Genomic DNA, 22606 nt, shown 5'->3' on the forward strand with positions numbered 1-22606 from the left:
TATTGTTTACATATGGAAATTTTGCACACAGCGTTGGATGGCAGACTATTCTTGTACATGCTATCCATAGCCGCTGCCACGGTAGAACAATTTCGTTAATTTGGTGCAACTTGGAAATGTAGGTATTATTAATTTAATGCTATGCTCCATGGCAAAGGGACCGAAGTACAACTCGAAACCACTTCTTTCTCGCTCTCTGTATCGGCCAAGCTACACACAGACTCGCTGCCATAACGAGTCTAACGCGACGCCACGTTATGTTTCAGGGTTCCACACCAAAAAACACTTATATTTCCCACACAAAGAACAGAACATTCAGTCTGTTGCAGAAGTATGATTTTAGGCTTAATGTTTATTTTGAGATTATTAATAAGTGATTGCTGTGGTAGATTATAGCTACCGCGCTATTAGCTAATTTAAGATAGCAGTTTGCAGGTTAGCTATGTTTCTTTTCTGCATTCTTTACAAACTGTAGCTCACAAAACATACATTTATTAATAAACTAAACAAAAAATTTTTACTTATACTATAAATGTAGTCCATGTGCGGCTCATTCTGCACGAAAATATCAGTTTATCCAAAACCAAGTCTATCCTCGACACAAGTTGAGAAAAGAAGGCCAGGAAATCAGAAATGCCAGTTTCTAGCAGGACATCCACAAAGCCTGTCTTTTCTTTCCATATGAAAAGAGCGGGTACCCTTCTGTCTCATAGTTTGAAACAAACCTTTCAGCTCCAGTGTTGGTCTTCCTCTATTATTTATTATTCTAAATAACTTAGTTATCCATTCTAAAGTTATCCATTCTAAAGTTTATCTTCGATCGAAAATCCACTTTAGAAAACCGTTCAAATGTAGAAATTTAGTCATCCATGTTGACGTCAGAATAGATGTAGAAAACAATAAATATATTGCTGCACTTGACTTATTTACTGTATGGCTAGCTCGCTGTCTCTTACTCTGCAGACATGGAGTCACAAGACCAATGTCTGGGATCATGAGCGCCCCCTGCCATGAGGCAAGGAAACTGCTAGCCTCACCTCGAATCTGTTCTCTGCCGTTTATGATCATTCCTCAGAAAAAAACACTGTACATTATATACATAAGCGAAATTATGGGAAATCAGTTCATATATTAAATGTTTTTTCATTTTATTGGCGACGTACAGACAGGAGCAACATGCTCCCATCGAATGACAGCCAGCACAGTTAGCGAGAGGTTGCGCAATCCCAGGTGAGGCTCAGCTCTCTGCTGCCTCACCTTCACTTCTGAGCATTTGATGGGAAATTGTGAAAATTCAGCCATTTTGAAGAAGAAAATCATCAAAATTGGTTAAGCTAAATGAAAAATAAATACTTTATAGTACAAACCACATGGTGAAAATCCATCCATCCATCCATTTTCTAACACCCTTGTCTCTAGTGGGGTAAGGAGGGGTGATAGTGCCTATCTCCAGCTAAAGTTCCGGGCGAGAGGTGGGGTACACCCTGGACAAGTCACCAGTCTGTCGCACATGGTGAAAATAGCAATATAAATTCTCTTATTATATATTATTTTTCCATGATGAGCCTCACCTGCCTCCCCTGACCGCACTTCACTGCCTATGTGTGTGTTCAGGTTCTGGGTTATTACAATCGCCGTGGAATAAACCCTGAGGCATTTCTTAAAGAAATCAAGTTCATTGCCAGTGATCCTGATGAGGAGCACTTCTTCAAAGTCACAGATGAGTCTGCACTGAAGGATATTGTGGACGCTCTTGGAGAAAGAATTTTCTCTTTGGAAGGTAAGTTGGTGGGATAGTTTCTTTAGTTTAGATTTTACCTGAGGCAGTGTGGAGAATGTAATGATAAGAGTCTTATCCCTCTGTTTTCTGATTGTTTTTTAGGCATTAGCAGTCAGGGTAAGGGGTTTGGTCTGCAGATGGCTCAAGCTGGTTTCTCTTCACATTTAGTCAATGTAAGTAGCTCATATTGTGACAAGCATTTTCTTGTTCAGTGTTTTATAAAGTAAAATATATGCAAATAAATTTTTTATTCATCAAAACTCAGTTCATATATCTACCTTAAATCTGTTAAAGACCATTTTGTTTTAAATATCAGTCAAAGCATCTTAAAAAGAGGACCTGAATGTTTGTGCCAAAAAAAATAAAGTTAGCTAAAAAGAAAGTGTCTGCAATCTACAACTTGACATCAAAATAAATAAAAAAAATAGATCAATGACTCTGGGGTCATGGAGCTAGGAAACACAAGATGAAAAAACAGATATATGAGCCATTTTTCTTCTATTGGAAAGCACTTTTATATGATACTGAATCAGAAACTGTGCAAAAAGTATTTTTGTCATCCATTTCATTGTCTCCTTTTCATCTTCCATGGCTTTAAGTCTTTAAGCTTGGTGTTTAATGGGGCTTAGTAGATAAATTATAAAGGTGCATTACTGCTTTCAACTGGACTGGAGTGGGAACTAACAGAAAAAACTGATTCTTTCTAGAATACTTGCGTTTTTCAAAACTGGCATGATGTAGCAATCCCTGAGACCTATTGGTGGGGTTCATCAAATACAAAATGAAAACTAAAGAGAAAACATAAAATATTTGGTTTGAATAAAGGTACAGCAGCCTCTACTGTGTATGACTGATAGCAATATGGATTCAGCTCATAAACACAGAACATACATTTACACTTCCGAGCTCTGAGAAACAACCCAGAAAAACTGTTTATCCACCTCATTGGTGGCCTTCTTTCTCTCTCTGAAAGAAACTGTAGCGAAACAGAGAACAGAGCAGAAAATGTAAGTAGCGTGTACACAAGCTTGATTGACAGTGCTAAAACCAACAGCACTAAGACCCTCCTCCTGTTTCTGATTGGTTGTCTCTGACCGAGTGATGTCTTTCTAAAGTTGGCATTAGGAGAAGACAGCAGAGGTTGATTTTTTTTTTTTTTTTGCACAGATTATCTGTCTCATACCATACTGTCATGGAATAGTGACAAACATGTAAAAAACTTATCTTCTATAAAAGTTACATAGTGCAGTTTTAAGGCCAAAATTAGTGTGAGAATATGACCATTTGTGTTGCATATTTTGTTTTTTATTTTGGATTTATTTATGTTTGATGTGGTGCATGTTATCCTGTGTAAAATCATTTTTTTAGGATGGTGTTCTGCTTGGAGCAGTGGGTGCCTATGATTGGAATGGTGCAGTGCTAAAGGAAACTAAGCGTGGAAAAGTTGTTTCACCAAAATCCTCTTACAAAGATGAGTTTCCAGAAGCTCTGAAGAACCACGCTGCTTATTTGGGTAATTTTAATTATTCTTAAATGCTCTTAGTCAAGTTTATGGGCAAACTTCTATGCTGTTCAGGTTTTTGAACTAAACAAATTACAAAGATTTCTAAATAAAGTTAGTACAGCAAGTATTTATAGTAGTATACTACTGTGTACCATATTTGCAGAAGTTCATAACAGCAAAAGGCAGATCTAGTGAGGATTAAAGAAGCTTGTAAACTATGTGGTCTAATAATTTTGACTTTCTAGTCAAGATTACAGATTGCATGTTCAGTTGCATTTTGGGAAACACCTTGTAACATTAAACGTGTTGAGCTGCTTGTTTCAGTGGAATTTCATTAACCTTTAACATTTTGAACATATTGGATTTCAGAAGGGGTTGTGTTGGAATTCTTTTCAACTGGAATTGAATAGAATTGAAGTGCAAACTTTACTCTGTGGAGAAATAAAAAAAAAAACATTTTCAACTTTTATTTCAGGCTATTCGGTGGATGCAGTTATTTCATCTCGTGGCTCTCAGCTTTACATAGCTGGAGCACCAAGGTTCAACCACACTGGCAAGGTCATCATATTCACCCTGAAGAACAATGGAAATCTCACTATCCTGCAGGCACTTCTGGGACAACAGGTCTTCTGCACACACACATCATTTAATGTGCATGGCCATGATACTCACATTGACCTAAAATCTCATCACCAATAAAATACAAAAATCACACAGATAGAAATACTTCAAAGTCTTAAGATTAGTTTAAGACTAATTTAATGGCAAACTCATATACAGTACAACCAGTTCACCATGCAAACCAGATATGAAAATAAAAATATTATTTTGATAAAGTAATATTTCATTAATTTGCTGAATATAAAATCAATTATCTTCTGACAATTCTTTCCTAATCCATTAAAGAGTCATCGCTTGGATGATGGATCTAATATGTAGGTGCACTCACAAGATGACAGCTTATAACAGAAATAAAGAGATTAGCGTTCGGTGTTATTTAGCTCTCTAGATCCTCATACTCACAATTTAATATGCTTCCTGAGAGACATTTTATACACAATCGAGGTGTTTATTCTAAACTCTGAATAAGTGACAAGATATCCAAAAGAACCCCAGTTCAACTTTCCACAATCATCTGGACTGGCTGCTCTTTATTAGCTACCCACTCAACCAAACAGACCTACCAAAACAAGAATAACAAGGAAATACGTGTACTAAGAAATGAACAAGTTGCCAAAAAAATATGTAATTACTCTGATCTATGTTATCTGGCACGGAAAAAAATAAAATAAATAAATAAAATAAAATAAAAATATATATTAGAACTAGAATACTAGAACATTGCAAGTTCTAGTATTAAATATACAGCATTAAATATCAAGTGCAAACTTTACTCTGTGAATTTTTAATAATGAAACACTCAAACCAGTATGTGTAACAAGTACAACTAGTAAAGACATAGATTGCATGTTGATAGCCTGGCCTATAGACATTCCCTAAATTAATATGTTGTTGATATGTTGTAAATTCTAAACTCCAATTCTTTAATTTAATTTATTTCTTTTGTGTTCTATCAACAGATTGGTTCATATTTTGGCAGTGGGCTGTTGTCAATGGACATTGATGGAAATGGCTACACTGACTTTCTTTTGGTTGCAGCACCTATGTATTACAATCAAGGCTGGGAAAGAGGAAGGGTTTACATATATTCTCTATCATCTGAGGTACAGGTCTCATCCTAAGAACTTGTTCAGAAAATTTTGTATAAGTAGCTTAATGCTAACTGTTAATGATTACATTAGTGAAAGATGTGGTTTATAGATAGCTACCAGTTAACTAGTTTTTCAGGAAGACTTTTTAACACTGACAGCAAAAACAAATGACTGAACATTAATACAGTATTACAAACAATCATGGAAATAAGTAAATATGTGCAGCATATCTGTAATATGCTGCAGGAGTCCTTTGGCTTATATCTATAATATGCTGCACATATTTACTTATTTCTAGAACTTCCTTCTGATACATGTAAAGTTTCATCAGTTAAAACTAACAAACTGTCATGTCTTTAGGCATTCTTCACATTTCATGGAGTACTTGAAGTACCCCACCATTCTCAAAACTCTCGTCTGGGTTCAGCACTGGCACAAATAGCTGACATGAATGGAGATGGCTATAAGGAGCTTGTGGTGGGAGCTCCTCTAGAAGATCACCATCAGGGAGCTATTTATATATTTCATAGCCAGAACAAGATGATTGGACCATACTACAAACAGGTAATTAGCTTAAGAAATATTTTTTTTCATATATTGTATATCTTTAGATGTACAATCTCTAAATTGTTTGTAATTTACAGCAAAAGCAAACAGGAGTCATTTGGCTTATTTCCACTGTGCAGTACAACAGGGCTCGGTTTGGTTTGATATTTCCTGGTCTGGTGTATTCAGGAGAACGTTTCAACCACCCATTGGACTCTGATTGGTCAGGCAGGGTTAAATCCAAACGGCTAATATGTCAAGTATGAAACATGCTAGTGCAGCACATTCCTCATTGCATTAATATGTCTGGTGCTTGTCACAAACAATTAAGATTTTCTGTCCCCCACTCAATCTTTCCAATGTCTGCTTCATGTGTATGACTCTATTTATGTTGTTAATGCTATTCTCTGCTATGTTATACTACTATTTCATTTCTTAATAGTATCTTGGATTATAAAAGCCCAGACTGCTGTTTTGTTCAGTTTGTCGATGTTATTGTGTGTCTGTCCCTATCAAGTAAACTTAATAAATAAATGAATAATGGACTGTGTTGTGTGATGCCAGTGGCTCCACCCGAACCATACCGTTCCATTGACCTATGAACTTACAGCTGAAGGGTCCTGGATGTGGCAATATGGGTCGGTTGTATGGTCCGCTTTTACAATGGAAAATTTCCTAATAGCCAGTGAATTATGGGTGATGTAGGGATCTTTAGTAAGACTAGGGAGGAGGTGTAAGACAGCTGATATTGGTATGTTCTGGTAAAAAGACAAAATAATTTTGTGTGAATGAGAGAAACAAAGGCAAAACACTAAATGAGGCTGATGGATATGCTTAAGTACCTGAATAGAGGCAGTTGTGGGTGACAAAAAAAAACTAACTCTGGTTCTTTAAGTTGTTAGAACTAGGATTTTGAGAGAAAATAGTCATGTTGTCTTTGTGAAATTATCACTGACATGAGAACAAGAAACTAATATTTTTTGTCAGACATAAGAGCTCTGTGTCAATCATGTGTATGATCTATGATTTATCTTCATTTTGCTCTTCCAGCGTATTTCTGCAGCTGGTTTTTCTGCAGGTTTGCTGTACTTTGGTCAAAGTCTTCATGGAGTTTTGGATGTCAATGGAGATGGGCTTGTTGATTTGGCCGTGGGAGCTCTTGGAGCTGCTGTCATCATCTGGTAAGACTGAAGATTGTTTGTCTCAAGTGTTGGTAGTTTTTGATTCACCAGTTTAATGATGTAAACTCGTTTGTGACTGTTCTGAGAAGTGGGGCAATATAGGAAAAAGTTTAGAACTGTGGAGAGGGTTATCAGAAAGTGTTAAGACTCCTCCCCTGTCGACAAAGACATTCAGTTCTGGAGTTACCTGCTATCTCTTCAGCTGCTCTCCTGGCCAGGGACATTAAATGTTTTCTTTGGTTGGTGTTTTTACGTCGTTTCATCACTGAATCTTTTTCCAAAGATGTGGTACTGCCTATATGGACTTTTTTCATCTCCATAATTTTTTCCATTATTTTTTGTTGTTTAAATAGCCTTTGAATAAAGAATTAATGCGAACATCCTGCCAGTATAAAATGTGGACACAGAGTGTTCTTTCTGTTCAGGTCCCGTGGCGTAGTGCGAATTGAAGCCAAAATGACTTTTGAACCGGAGAAGATCAACATCTTTAATAAGAACTGTCAGCGTGGTGGGAAGGAGGTCACTTGCATGTCAGTTGTTGTCTGTCTGAGATTGGACAGTATGACAAAAAACAAGAAAGATTACAGAAAGGAAGTTGGTGAGTGATACCTGCACATTTTCTGTTGGCTGACTTATTCTGCTGTAGGTAATCTTCAACTTATAGTTGTGGTCTGAACCAGGGGCTTGGTGGGTAAGTCTGGACATGTTTGGTTTAGCCAGTACACTACTAAAAATCAACAAAATGTGCCTGTCTTCTGGTGTCTTTTTTGGGAGAGACCCAAGAATAACAATGTAAACTGGCAACATGAACCACAGTGTTTTAGTCATTCCAGTTTTGATAAATGATTTCCCACATTATATTATTGTTCTAGTCTTGTAAAGCAGTTAGTAAAGGTGGCATTAATGAGAGCAGAAGGCTGACTTTTGTATCTCCTTAAAAACATTTAATGGAATATAAAACATCTGTGTCAGGAGACAACAGTCTTTACAACCTGACTGTTGTGTATAGAACCTGGATATGAAATGACTAGTGATCATTACTATCACCACTATCTTTACAACTATCTTTACTACCTGTAACCTTTTCTTTATTTCTCTTAAGCTGTTTGGTACAGTCTGGTTTTTGATGAGAGGCGATTTTCCCCCTGGGCAGTCCTTGATGAATCATTCCGGCAGCAGCCCAGAACTCTTCTTCTACACACTGGCAATCAGAAATGCGAGCGCCTTGTCTTTTCTGTGCAGGTCAGAATACATCTTTTTGACATAACATACTCAACGTAATAAGTTTTGCTTGGTGTGAATCTATAAAAACAAAACCACCATTTGTGTAAACAGGACATAACAGATTACAGGTGGCCTATAGTGGTTGCTGTTGAGGCAGGACTTCAGAGCCAGGTCAAGGGGCCGGTGTTGGATCCAGACTGGCCAACCACCTTACGAACTGAGGTGAATGTCCCATATATTTGTGCAATGTGTGTGTTTGCACTGTGCTGTGAAAAAGTATTTTCTCCTTTACAGATTTCTTGAGTTTGTTTTTGTCACCCCGAAATATTCCAGATAAGAAACTTCTGAAGGAGGATGTCTGATGCTCAGTTTATGATGCTCTAAGTATTCTTAGGTTATGTGATCCATTGAAAGACCGGCAGATCTTTCAATGGACGACTCCAAAAAATAAATGAACAGAAGTTTTGGAGCTTTCTAGTCAAAACTTTTTAAATGCAATATGTAATGTTGCATGACCCAAAACAGGATTTTCATTTTCAAAGTCATGCAATCTACTGTGTTTCCTTAGACAGAAGACTTTTTATCCAATTTGAATAATATAATAAACTGAACTTGACTGCATTGTTTTGTACTTGTACTCGTTTGCCATCTGTTTATGAGGAACTGGGTCACGGTGGATCAGCCCTGTCGTGGCCCTACATGCACCAGGAACAGTCCCCTAATAAAGTTAAAGGCAGAACAAGTTCCCAACCGCCACACAATGTTAAAGAGACATGTCATCCACAAGAGCTCAGGGCGGATCTCATCCATCCCTGAGGCTCTGTCATCGTGTTAGATAGAATTGCTTTGGATAGCTTTCTTCACTTAATAAATTAGCTTGTCTAAAATCTGCTTTTTGTGTTTACCCAGATTATCTTTGTTTCATTTTAAAATTTTATAAATGTTCCTAAACATTTAAATCTGTTTTACGGAAAAGTAAAACAGACAGAATCTGAAGGTGGGTAATACTTTTTCACAGCACTTTCTTACCAAGAAATGTAATTTGTTATTGGATATGTTTCCTCTAATCTTTCCACTGATTAATAAATTTTTTTTGTGTCTTTATTCTTGCTTATGTGAAGTGTTCTTGAGCCTAATTATTATATTTTTTGTTTTATTATTTCTGATGGTTGTGTGCTTTGTTATTTTTCATATTAGATATTGTATGTAATGTTTGTCATTATCATTCCTGCAGCTTCCGTTCTGGAATGGATGTGAGGAGGATACCTGCACTCCTGACCTCGTCCTCCACAGTCACACTGACCTGTTAAATGTTCTGTGTGTAGTTAACCCTGTTTTCAAAATGTAAACATACATCAAGATCTATTGGAAAAGAATATGTATTTGTTTCATCTGAAGGCAGTTCTGCAGCACAAGGAAACATGCCACCTCCTCACTCTGCAGCCATCGAAAGGAGCATGAAGAGAAAATGTTTGTTGTTGAGACTGGACGGAGGAAGATGATTGTGTTTGCTGAGCTTCAGAACCAAGGAGAGAATGCATTCAGAACTTCACTCGACATCTCCACAACCCCTAACCTTCTCTTCTCAAGTCTCTTAGTCAAGGTACTCAAATGTCTTTCTGTGTATCGGAATTGAAGGCGGCTTTGTGACTCAGAATGACGTGCATCCTGTGCCACAGGACCAATCAGATATCCAGATTGAGTGTTCCATTGAGAACAGGACGGCCTCGCAGAGAAGCTGTAACATCAGTGCTCCATTCATGAGGTCATTGTCGCAGGTGGGTTAAATATAGAGGACTTTCATTGAAGCCTTTCTCATCAGAAAATCTTGTAATAAAATGCAACCTTTTTAGATTGGAGGGAAGCTTCCAGTACTGAACACTTTCTACTGGGAAACTTGATGTCATGGCCATTATATAATTCAAATAAATCTTACACTATATGGACATCTGCTTAATTTACTGAGCTTATGTTAGCATCCCCTGCCTGCTAGCATCAAGACTGTCGATCCTGGTTATGTAGAAGCATGTTATGGTAACAGGTGATTTGTGAGATTCACATAGTGTGTAACTTAAATATAACTTGTAAAGTTTTTTTAATCTAAATTTAACTGATACTTTTTAATAGAATTTTAATTTAATTTATATTTAAAAAAAAAAAAACTTTTTCTCAGGGGCATAAATTACATTCCATTTATATATTCAAGCTTTTTATTTATTTCAGAGAGATTTAGATTTACTTTGAAATCTACTTAAGATGGATGTTCCATATTATTTAGCAGGCCACAGGTTTCAAGCAATATGAGAAAGAGAAATGATCTCTCTGCTGACAAAAATCATCAGATAGTGTAGTGCCGTCTGACAAAGTATGAAAACATTCGATATTTAACGAAAACTGAAGCGTTATCGTACTGTGAAGAAATTTGTGGCTGATTCAGAACAAAGATGGGTTTGTAAAGGCATTATGAGGAAGGTGAGGAAGGTAGGAAATTGCCCTTACAAAGCAGCAAACAGTTATTTGAAGCTGCTGGTGCTTCTGGAACCTCAAGGTGGAGGATCCTCCCGAGGCTTGTGGTGCATCAACCTACTATTAGCCTCCCCTAACCAGAGCTCACAAGCAGAAACGGTCACAGTGGGCCCAGTCGTACATGAAGATTCATTTTCAAACAGACTTGTTCACTGATGACTGCTGTGCAACCCTGGATGGTCCAGATGGACGCAGTAGTGGATTGGTGGTGGATGGCCACCAAATCCCAACACGGCTGTGACATCAGCAAGGAGGTGGTGGAGTCATTTTTTGGGCTGAAATCATGAGGAGAGAAAGAGAGAGAGAGAGAGAGAGAGAGAGCGCGAGCTGGTCGGCCCCTTCAGAGTCCATGAAGGTGTGAAAATGACCTCAGCAAAGTAGATGGACTTTCTGGCTGATCACTTTCTTTCATGGTTCAAAAATAAGAGCTGTACCTTCAGTAGCAAAATCATCTTCATGCATGACAATGCACCATCTCATGCTGCAAGGAACACCACTGTGTCATTGGCTGCTATGGGCATAAAAGGGGAGAAACTCATGGTGTGGTCACCATTCTCATCTGGCCTCAACCTTATTGAGAACCTTTGGAGTTTCCTCAAGCAGAAGATCAGAGGGTTTAATGCAGCTCATATCAAAACAGCTCTGGGAAGATATTCTGACATCCTGCAGAGAAATTCAACCAGAAACTCCACAAACTCACAAGTTCAATGGATGCAAGAATTGTGCTGTGATATCAAAGAAGGGATTCTATGTTAACATGTAACTCGGTCTGTTAAGATGGTTTTTATTGAAATAGCTTTTGATTTTAGTACATGTGACCACTTAATGCTGCACATTGAAAGAATGACCTTTTGCAGTTCTTTATAATCCATAAAAAATGTAGAAAAGCTGCTGTGCATAATAATTTGGAATTTTGAGTTTTTTATTTTTGAAAAATAATACTGTTCTCATGGGGAGCTTTGTACAGTAAAATTTGATTTATACTGTAATAGTTCAGGACTTGAAAATTATACTGACCATCAATTGCATTGACCATTTAAGAAAATCTGAGAAAATATCTCTTGCATAATAATTTGGAACACGGTTATTTTGTCCAGGTGCCAATATATTAAGTTAGATATAAGGTGAAATATATTTGCAGAGATTGGATCGTTGTTGGGAAGGCCAGTGTAGAAGAATATTTGATGGACTTGTTACACCACCTTTTTCCATTGGTCTAGAGTAATAATATACAATCTACATATAAAGTGAGCCATTTTTGGCTCACTTTATATGGTGACTTACATCTACTGTAAGTCACCTTCACATGTTGGCTAAGCAAATGTCTGTAAGGGAGATGGGACGATGGGCTGTGCAGGTTGTGACAGTTTTTTTTTCTGCTCCAATCCAGGTAACTTTTCATCTGGAGTTGGAGTTCAGCCGTTCCATCTTTCTTCATTCGGCACAAGTCACCATGGTAACAACTAGGTGAGAAACTTGTTATTTCTGATGTTTATCATTGTAACAATATGCTAGTTTGACTTATCAAAAGTACATTTGCATTATTTAAAGAATGCAATATTTATATTATAATTATAACAATAATTGTTAGTATTTTATTGAAAGCCTACATCCCATCATATAAACTTCTTTGTATTAGGTAGTTTTGGCTAAATACAACAGTTTAAACATTTAGTGCTCTAGTTTTGCTAGAGAAACTGTACACTAGGATTGATATAGAAATAGCTAAATGTTGCTCCATGCAGTGTGTCAAGAAAATCCGAGCTCATCCCACTTCCCCATGCTGGAGATTTTAGTTTAACAGTAATAATAAATAAAGTTATCTTTAAAATGAATCACTCAAGTGACTTCTAGGCCCAACAGTAGACTTAAGTGTCAATAAAATAAATCTGGTTGTGTGTGTTGTTTTTGTCTAAAGCAAACTTTGCTTTAATTCTACTTTTTTCTATCTAATCATAAGAAATCATAGTCAGTCAGAGAGAGTCATTAAACAGGAAAAGCAGGTTTCCTGGAAAAAGAGGAAGTAAGTTCCAGCCTGCAGATTTATAAAAATAGCTGAGACTATTCCTTATTTTAAAGCATGAAAGTTTTAAAGAATTAAATCTAAACATTTTGAGTAATTTGATAAGATTCAAAGTAAAATACTTATATTAATAATGGTTTACTTGTAATAATATTTACACGAACATTTGTGGGAACACTTACAAGAAAAACAAGTAACTGTAATTTTAGTATTAAATAATTAGAATCATGGATTATTCTTGGTTTCTTTTCAGAAAAACATCTGTAATAACTCACATTAAGATCATAATAAGGATAATTAATAAGTTATGGTTATAAAATCATAAATGAATGATAAATCAGAGAAGCTGAAGAAAATAAATGTGATATAAGTTATGGTTATAAAATTATAAATGAATGCTAGATCAGAGAAGCTAAAGAAAATAAATGTGATATAAATGTGATTTTGACATTGAACTTGAAATGGTGTAAAAGGTGTAACTGCAATTAAACATCACTGATATGTTGGAGGTAGAGAGTAGGTGAAAGGTGAAAGGCAAGGAACTAACAGGAGAGCAGAGATGATCAACGCCTTATTTAGGTGAAAGGTTGTGAAGACAACGGACATAGGAGGTTGAGCAACCCTGAGACATTAGCACAGACATCAGGACATAATGTCTGTAAGACAGTGATGGATGTGAGGTCATCTGTCTAAGCAGACAGCCAATGAAAACGCACCAAAGGGTGGATAAACCCTATAAAAGGTGGGTGCAAAAGAGGAACCTTTTGTTGGATCCTCCGGGCAGCTTCGAGCCAAGATCGAGATGGACAAAGAACTCTGCAGCTGAAGAAGAGCCGGGGCCACAGAGCCGAAGACTGTCCTTCTCATGGAGACCAACCCGTCTGGCCCACAATCTGTGGCTTCAAATCGCACTTCTCTCATCGGCTGGGTTCAGACCCCAAAGACAAAGATGAAGACAAAGACAAAGACAAAGAAGAAGAACTGGTGCCTTTTTTCCTGCCAGCACCAAGTCCTGTGTGACCTCACCATCCATGCGGAGAAGAAGCTCATCAGACCTACAGAGATTCCTGCCTTCGCCGATCAACATCTTCCTCCTGCTGCAGCACCTTCTTCATCTTCAATCATCACAGAGATTCCTGCCTTCGCCGATCAACATCTTCCTCCTGCTGCAGCACCTTCTTCATCATCAGGCCAGGTCTGGGGTTCGAAACGTCAAACTCCATCCGTCTCTCTCAAAGGTTCCCTTTTTTTTAGTTCTCAGTGTCAGCAGTAGGGAAAGATAGACTAGATGATTGATTTTACTTATTTGATTATTTCTGCTACTGAATTAAGCTGTACTGACCCTTGCAAAAATGCCTTACTAATAAAATATTTAGCATAAAGAAAATCTAAAAGATGTTGTGGACATTCAGTTAATGAGTCACCTTAAAGTTCTTTGATGGTTGTAAAATAGCTGTGATGTTTGATTCTGGAGAGGAAAAAGTTTAAAATGTTTTTAGGTTGCTGGTAGCCCAAATTTAAAACGTCATCCTTGGGACTCGCCCGAGTCACTAAAACCTACCTGGTTCAATAACAAATGCAAGTTGTAAAATAGAGAACGAGCGACCGTTAACAGGTGTGCTCTGTGAAACTAGTTGGCTGTAGGCTGCTCAGTCTGGCTAATTCACAGGGGGAAGAAGGGTGGGACACCTGGATGTAGGCCGTCAGAAAACCAGGCGAATCGTTTCTCGAAACCAGCTTAAACAGAGTTTACTTCAGTTCTGGACAGGGTAAATCCCGGCAGATTTAGGAAACTCAATTAACCCGTTAGAAGGAGAGCTGGTAGCACATCTCCCCTCTCAGAAGAGGAAGCAGAGAGTGAGACAGTAGAGACAGAAAGGAGGGGGGGGGTGTTGCGCAACAACAAGTGATAGAACTAGAATTTAATTCAAAGATGGCCAAATGATGATCAAGGCTGTAATAGGGTCCAATAAAGGAATATATTCAGTTGCTCTAACCTGCTAGTGATGTGCTAGTCCTGAATGAATTGCTCAAAACCTGAGTCATATTTCTGATTCCAGAACTATTGTATATTGTATTCATAAAAGAATTGGCCTGTAGTACAGCAACTTACACTCAATATTCAGTCGCTCTGCTTAACTGACTTTATATTATGTCTCTTAACTGCCTTCTTTCCCCATGTTCTGGTTCTTCCCATAAAGGGGAGTTTTTCCTCTCCACTGTCACCTGCATTCTTTGCACCAATGACCGATTGCTCTAAAGTCATCAACACAATTCAAGTGAATATCTGCTATCGCTACGTCCTCATCCAGGAAGAGTAAATGCTGCAGCCCAATGACTTGATGCAGTCCGCTGAACATCCTTAGATGGAAAACTTCTTTTTTCCAGTTTGAATGTTAAACTGTACTTGACTGGATTTTTTGCTAACTAGGATTATTGTTGAATTGACTTGACTTTTTTTTTTTTTTGGTGAAGTGCCTTGAGATGATATGTATTGTGAATTGGTGCTACATAAATAAGCTGAGTTTAATGAATAAACTGAAATTAATTACATAGACTTTGACACCACAATGTGAAGGCTAGCTCATCTCAAATGTTTTGAAATGTTTCCATGTATTAATCAGTGAGGGAGAGGATGGATACCCAGATGACAACACCAATAACATCATCCTCCCTTTAAAATATCAAGCTGACCTTCTCTTCACAAGGTGGGTCTTATAGAATTTAGCCATTTAAAAGTAAAAGAATGGCGAACCTGACATAAATGTTAGTTTATCAGGTAATTTATTTAAACAATATTTTTGAAAAAACATACTACCCATTTGAAAATGTCATTTGGAAGCTCTTTCACTGGATGAAACTAAAGTTATGTGTGTTTGAGTGAGTGGGCGTGGGTGTGCGGGGGTGGGTGTGTGTACTGTACTGGCATAATAACACATTGTGAAAGCTGAATTACTTTGTTTCTACTCACAGAGACCCCGATCCTCACCGTTTTGAGATCAGATCTGGGTTTTACTCTTCTTCCAGAGAAGAACCAGACACCGCCTTCCCGACCTTCAACCTCACGTTTAATGCAAGTTAATGCTGACTTAACGAGCTACAAAGAGAAAATATTCATGTAGTTGAACAAAGAGCTCTCATAGTTTTTTTGTGTAAATTCATGAGGTTTGGATGTTTGCATTGTTCATATTAATTGTGGCTATGTGTCTAACACTAAATTATCCAGAATTAATATATGTTCAAATAAATGTTAAAATAAAATCAGTGACTTGTGAGCAACAGAACATTGAAACGGACACTAAAAACAGTCAAATCTGCTTCAAAGTTTCCAAATCTTTTTACTGTTGAGTCAGGCTGAGCCGGCATGTTCCCTAATCTATCATAATTGACTGAAGCTGGTAAGACGAAGCTCTTTGTTAATACCATATTAACAATCAACCATGGTGGTAGCACTATGTTGAATGTCTGTTTAAACATCAGTGTGACTGACAAATGGCAGTGTGGAATACTGAACAGAACTACCTTCAAAATCTTAGACATGAAAATTAATAAGAATAACAGCAAACACAACAAAAATTGCTTCCGAGTCCTCAAAAGCCAGGTATCTGAAAACAGACCAATCAGTTTAAATGAACGCTACAAGTTCTGCCAGCAATAGGCTGGCTAACATCATTCAAGAAGCTTGTTTCATCATCGTCCGAGTTGCCAAAGAAAATTAAGTCAAATATTAGTAAGTGTGTCTGTCTTAACAGGCAAGCAGAAATTCACATAAAACTTATGCACCCAATATTTTTGAAGAATTTGAGTGCACTTTAGAGTTATTTGTTGTATAATTTTAAATAGTTCAAATAAATCACTAAAATTTTATATGACATTAATGCTCACATGTGGAATGGCAACCTCTGACTGTGACTGTGTCTTATGTATAAATTTACATTATGTATAATTTACTCTTCTCAGGTTCAGAACCTGGGAATCTTCTTTGTAAAGGACATCATTTTAGAAGCTGATATCTGGGCTGTGACCAAGGAAGGCAACCAGCTGGTGGACATTACAGATTATAGCATCGAAGAGGTAATTTATGTTATATATTTAATATATATTTCACTGTTTTGTATCATTATAACACTTGCACTGCTAAAACACAAAAAGTGTAGTAAGTCTTAATATACTTGAAATAACACAAAGCTAACTTAAGAGTAATTTTTCAGCAAGACAAATGTTTTAAGTCAATCATTTCTGAATACAGATTTTAAAAAAGGAGTAGTCCTGGCAGATTTTTTCACATATAGGAAGACATTCTTCCTGTTCTACATGAAAAAAGAACTTTCAGTGCAAAAATCTTTTTCTCTTAGATCAAACACGTTTAGACAAAATAACAATCAGATGAGTGGATATCTTTTCATACAAGATTTCACAAAAGTCCAATGAAACCTGCCAGTGTTTATGTCCTTCTGTTATGATGAAGTGTTTACATTCAATAAAGATTAACTTTTACAATAAATACAAAAATAAAGAGGTGTCAACATCAAGAAAGAATATAATTAAAAATGTCCGGAATGGGTGTCCGCAGGGCAGGGGTTAAGCACAACCCACACATGAGGCCTTAGTCCTTGACGCAGCTGTCGCGGGTTCGATTCCCAGCCTGGTGATATTTGCTGCATGTCTTCCCCCATTCTCTCATTATCCACTTTCCTGTCAATTCACCATCAAATAAAGGCCAGGAGAGCCAATAAAACCTTTAAAAAATTGTCCAGAATAGCAAATTTAGTTATAGTTGAAACACTGCATGCACTTTACTTTTGGCATTTGGTTTCTTTTTTCTCAGCAGGGAACTAATTCCAGCTGCATGATACCTCTTATTAAAACTACTTCTCTGAGTAAACCAGAGGATCTGACTCATCTGTCTCAGCTGGTAAGAGTAAACATTTCTTGTTTATTTTCTTATAAATGGAGAAACCACCCATAAAATAGTTTTTATTCTTTCTATATTTGCTTCTGTGTGCATTTTGTGCAGAACTCCAGTAACAGTGTGAGCATACCGCTTCACTGCATGCTCAGCCTGTCACCCTCCAAGGCGCTGAAGCTCACATTCAGAGGAAGACTTCAGCTACCAACTCTGCAGGCTGTAAGTTACCATGTTTGTTTTACTCATATAAAACTGAAGTTAGTTCACTGCTTATTGAGGCAGAATAAATTAATGGAGATCAGTTGCCAGCCTGGCAGCTGTTAGGTAGTTCTAAAAACAAGTACAGTACAGACCAAAAGTTTGGACACATCTTCTAATTCAATGGGTTTTCTTTATTTTCATGACTATTTATAAGGCAAGAAATCCCACTTATTAACCTGACAGGGCACACCTATGAAGTGAAAACCATTTCAGGTGACTACCTCTTGAAGCTCATCAAGAAAATGCAGAGTGTGTGCAAAGCAGGAATCACAGTAAAAGGTTGCTCCTTTGAAGAAACTAGAATATAAGGGGTATTTTCAGTTGTTTTACACTTTTTTGTTTAGTGCATATTTCCACATGTGTTATTCGTAGTTTTGATGCCTTCAGTGTGAATCTACAATATCAATAGTTATGAAAATAAAGGAAACTCATTGAATTAGAATAGAATAGAATAGAATTCAACTTTATTGTCATTGCACTGTCACAAGTACAAGCAACGAGATGTAGAATTAAAAGGTGTGTCCAAACTTTTGGTCTGTACTGTACTTGTTTTTAAAATTACCTACTGGTCCATCAAAACAAGTGATTTGAAAAATAACGAGATAAGGAACTTCTACATGCACTCTCAGCTATTAGTGCTGAACCTGGGTGGAGATTTCCTGCCAATGTTTGTGTGATGATTTTTAAGAATTCTGAATGAACTACAGTTCCCTAGAGTTACCAAGAGATGTCTCTCTAACCTTCAATTTAAAGTTAAGAAGGGTGATGCAGATATTCTAATGCACAACAGGACGTTCCATCAAGAACCCAAATTGTCAGAATTTTAATGTGCTGTGTACCGTGTGGGGGGTGAGGGGTTTTCAGGAAAAATACAAATATGGGAGCACAGCGGGAAACAGGGCTAAAAGACTGTACTTATCTGGCCAAAATGGGAGACTTCACAGGTATGAGTCAATTCTCCCATTTTATTATGGTGTGTGTGTGTGTGTGTGTGTGTGTGGGGGGATGGGGGTGTGTGGGGGTGGGTGTGTGTGTGTGGGTGTGTATACATATATATACATATATATATATATACTGTATATACAGTGTATACACTGTATATATATATATATATATAGTACAGACCAAAAGTTTGGACACACAGTTGTGTCCAAACGTTTGGTCTGTACTGTATATATACACATATATACTGTATATATATAGTCTGATGTCCTGCTCCTGTTGTCCATCTGCTCTGAGATTCAATGAGTTTTACAATTCAGAGATGAAACTCCTATTTGTGATAACAAGCAGCTTAGCAGGTGTACCACATGAAATGGTTGTTGGTTAGTGTGCATTTCCCCAAATGCCTGTATGGAAAAGTGTCAGGGATACTGGGGGAAATAGGATTCATCTAGTAACAAACTAACTTTCTGTGTTTGACATCCACTTAAATTACAGATGAGTTTCAGGTCCTTAGAGCTGCTGACTGTTACCACAATACAGCTAGAGAAGACCAATCCGATGTTTCTTCAGGAGGATGTCCTTGTTCGACAGGTACAACACTGTGCTGACTTCTACCAATTAACTAGTTGACCTACATATCTATTTAAATCGTGCATGTTCTGTATCACCTATCAGTAAGAGTGCACTACAGGTTCAGAACACATGCAAAATGTTGTGTAACTAGGTGCATAATGCAATGTTCTGTAACACAACTTTAAAAAGTGAAAATCAAACTAACTGAGAGAACCCCCAGCCATCACCCAGCTCTGCTATTTGGCAACACTAAGGTTGCCGGTACAGAATGAAAGATGGCCCAAACAAAAAACTTTGTCAGCATACACATTTTCCAACAGCAATAAACTACATAACTCTAATTGAATTGCTCACCTAAAAAGGCATCAAGATTTTTAGATGAGCCAGAGAAAAATCAGCTAAAGTCCAAACCCAGCTGCCTCCACCCAGCTGTACATGAAACGCTGCATTCAAGTACAGCTGGGAAAATGTAAAAATAACTCCAATGTTGTTTTGGAGTAAAAACATGTTTTATTCTCCAATATGGGCACAGTTTTACTTTAAAACCCTTACATTCTCTATTTCCAAGTGCTTATGTTGTTTTATAACCTATCCAGGCAATATGTCTGGATAGTTTGAGAAAATAAGAAAATCAAATGAATTTTAAAAAACTAAAACTGTTTTGTTTACTGCTGACCAAAATTCATCAATTTTATACAGTATTTTTTATTTAGTTTTCTTAATTGAAATGTACCAAAAATGTGCCAAACTCTGCCATTAAAACCAGAATGCATACTGAACAGTGACCTTTGCATAATTAGAATAATCAGTTTCCAAACCCACAAATCATATTTTGGGGTCCTTTGAAATATTGACTGCTTTTAAAATGTACAGTAATTTTACTCAAAAATGTTTGAAGATTTTCACATGACCATAAAGGTGACGGAGACCCCAACACTGCTGCTTTGTACCTATTTGTTTGATTAATAATTTAATTGCTGAATGTTGAATTATCTCTCTTTTAGAGATAATACTGATAACATCTGACAGTTAAACGTAGTTTTATAGAATCAGTGTTGTGCCATTTATCAAGAATCACAGTTCTTGAACTAGTTCCAAAATGAATGAACTTATGTTCAAAGTTTAGCACCTAAACAATCTTATCTGAGCTCAGCACAACTATAAATTAGCTCTCATTCATTTATCAAAACAATTTATGACATTAAAAACAATTGTCTGTGAATCATGAGATCATGCACTATGAATATGTGTTTGTAAACATTTCTTTTGCCGGGTTCTTCTCTGTTTAATTCTCTGTTCTGTCACAAACCTTTTCGTGGTCTAAACTCTCATAAAAGCTGCTTTCAAGCTAAACAATGTGAATGTGACAGAAACTTTTTCCATTAAGACAATGTTTATAAATGTTTTAAAATCTTGATTCTTTTTATACGTCAGCTGATAAAATTGCACTTAAATAATTGAATGGCACAATCTCTGCTGTTATTTCAACTCTTTTGAGAACAAAGTTAGAAGTAACTGCACTAAACCGCATCTATTCCTTTATCTGTATCTGCTGTGTGTACAAACTTTTACTGATAACAGCAGCAAACAGGTATAGTTTAGATTCTTAGAGCATGAGGATTCAGCTTATGTTATATTTAAACTGAAGAGGAAGGTGTTATTATAGTCAAGTCTAAGATTAAAAGAAGTGCATGTTAGCTTCTCCTTCTGCAAAAACATCTGTTGTGTCTTAAGACACAATTCATGTATGTCTTAAGACACACATGCATGTGTGCCTCTTCAGATGCACAGCACAAGCAGGATCAGATTCAGCCAGAAAATGATCTGTGATTGTTGCTTTAATGCAGACCATCCTGGATCTGAGAAAAGAGGGACCCAGCTCCATCCCCATCTGGATCATCCTGGGCAGCTCCCTGGGAGGCCTGCTGCTGCTCTGCTTAGTCATTCTGGGCTTATGGAAGGTACACAAACCCACTGTCAGCCCACACCACTTTATCTGGGCTCTATAATAACAATATAGCAAATAAGATTATCTAAAGCATCTTTGAAATATTAACAAAAAGTGAAAAATTACACATTTGTCAAATTTCACAAAGTTACGATTCTAAAGTTTTTATTATAGGGTGACTGGTAGAGTAGTCATTGTGGAGGTTTTGATTCCAGTTTCTTCCTGTCACATGTTGATCAGTAGGCAACCCCAAGTTGCCTACTGATTAAGAGCATACTGGTGTTTATTAATCTGTGAGCATTTCACACTCATGGGTGAATGTGGCTCTAGTGTAAAGCGCCAGTAGGGCTGATCGCCCAAACAGGCTGCGACCGCCTGCGACACATTAACAACTTACCATGATTTTTTTGACAGCTTGGATTCTTCAAAAGACGGAGACGTCAGGAAGAGGAGGAGCAGCCCGTCACCAATGGGAACGCAGAGAAGCAGCTATAAGGCAGTTTGATGAGTTTCAATCTGCACTTCAAACCAAACTTTGACCTGTTACTGACAGACCTTGATGTTCTGTTCATCGCTGAAGAACGCTGCAAACTGTTTCCATCAAACTGAGGTGAAATAATTAAGATTCTGCTTGCAGTTGAAGACATAAAGTACTCAGTTCATATTGAGTATAACTATTCATTTACCAGCACCTCAGCCAGTCAATGGACATAGTGATGTATATTTCATAAGACTGATGCACTATTCTCATTTTGAGAGAAACTACTGCAGAGTTAGACAGAGGTATGCAGGTTTCTTTAAAACAGCTTGCATTATACATATGTAGAGTCATTGACAGAGCTCAATATACAAGACATGTTCCTACTGATCTATATGTAAAACAAACTAAATTTACTCCTAAATTATGGTGACAGTCAAAATATCATGGATAATTTGGACTTTATTCTCTATGTCAGGTCATCTCACACCACTCTGTATAACACTCTGTCCAGGTATTCTTTGTTGTTTATACATGGCTCTAAATCTAAATGAATGTCTAAAAGCATATTTATTTGTACTTTATTTAATAGCTGGCAGGAATGTGTAAAGAATTGTATTATATGAGCTAAACCCCAAATCTATTTGACTACATGTCATATTTGGATGGCTTGTTTGGATGTTGACTTGAGTTTTATTGGAAACTGAAGCGATCCCCTCCTAAAGTTAGGATTCCTGTCATTACTCACTACTTTTTAAACCAAAGCAAATCATCAAGGCTTTAAAGATCAAATATTTTTTAGAACTATTTTTATTCATTTTATCTGTAAAAAGTATAAACTTTAATGAACAGTATGGATAGGGGCATTACTGCTGGATATAAAGCAGTTGATTGAATAAAAAAACATGTCAAAGTTGTGTGTTTTATTCTTCTCTTTTACGCTGAAGATTCTTAGTCTGTATAGCAGACATACACAAAACATTAAAACCATGATAG

At 37.0% G+C, this 22606-nt stretch overlaps 1 protein-coding gene across 3 annotated transcripts in view; it reads left to right on the forward strand.

Annotated features, from left to right (window-relative positions):
* The window catches only part of LOC116708914 (integrin alpha-11-like), a 51454-nt gene extending 28927 nt beyond the window's left edge, over positions 1 to 22527 (forward strand). For 2 of the 3 annotated variants that reach the window (XM_032547064.1, XM_032547058.1), the window contains 22 exons: positions 1615 to 1780; positions 1883 to 1953; positions 3149 to 3293; positions 3760 to 3908; positions 4865 to 5008; positions 5357 to 5560; positions 6593 to 6723; positions 7149 to 7321; positions 7826 to 7965; positions 8059 to 8169; positions 9182 to 9264; positions 9346 to 9550; positions 9627 to 9725; positions 11864 to 11940; positions 15121 to 15204; positions 15470 to 15569; positions 16457 to 16570; positions 17325 to 17411; positions 17514 to 17624; positions 19107 to 19202; positions 21032 to 21145; positions 21547 to 22527. In XM_032547064.1, the coding sequence (XP_032402955.1) occupies positions 1615 to 1780; positions 1883 to 1953; positions 3149 to 3293; positions 3760 to 3908; positions 4865 to 5008; positions 5357 to 5560; positions 6593 to 6723; positions 7149 to 7321; positions 7826 to 7965; positions 8059 to 8169; positions 9182 to 9264; positions 9346 to 9550; positions 9627 to 9725; positions 11864 to 11940; positions 15121 to 15204; positions 15470 to 15569; positions 16457 to 16570; positions 17325 to 17411; positions 17514 to 17624; positions 19107 to 19202; positions 21032 to 21145; positions 21547 to 21627 (2685 nt within the window). In that variant the 3' untranslated portion in view covers positions 21628 to 22527. The remainder of the gene's footprint in view (positions 1 to 1614; positions 1781 to 1882; positions 1954 to 3148; positions 3294 to 3759; positions 3909 to 4864; positions 5009 to 5356; positions 5561 to 6592; positions 6724 to 7148; positions 7322 to 7825; positions 7966 to 8058; positions 8170 to 9181; positions 9265 to 9345; positions 9551 to 9626; positions 9726 to 11863; positions 11941 to 15120; positions 15205 to 15469; positions 15570 to 16456; positions 16571 to 17324; positions 17412 to 17513; positions 17625 to 19106; positions 19203 to 21031; positions 21146 to 21546) is intronic. The other variant, XM_032547075.1, reaches the window with a different exon arrangement.
* Positions 22528 to 22606: the final 79 nt, after the last annotated feature.

This window comes from Xiphophorus hellerii, chromosome 2 (assembly GCF_003331165.1).
Source record: "Xiphophorus hellerii strain 12219 chromosome 2, Xiphophorus_hellerii-4.1, whole genome shotgun sequence".
NCBI lineage: Eukaryota > Metazoa > Chordata > Actinopteri > Cyprinodontiformes > Poeciliidae > Xiphophorus > Xiphophorus hellerii.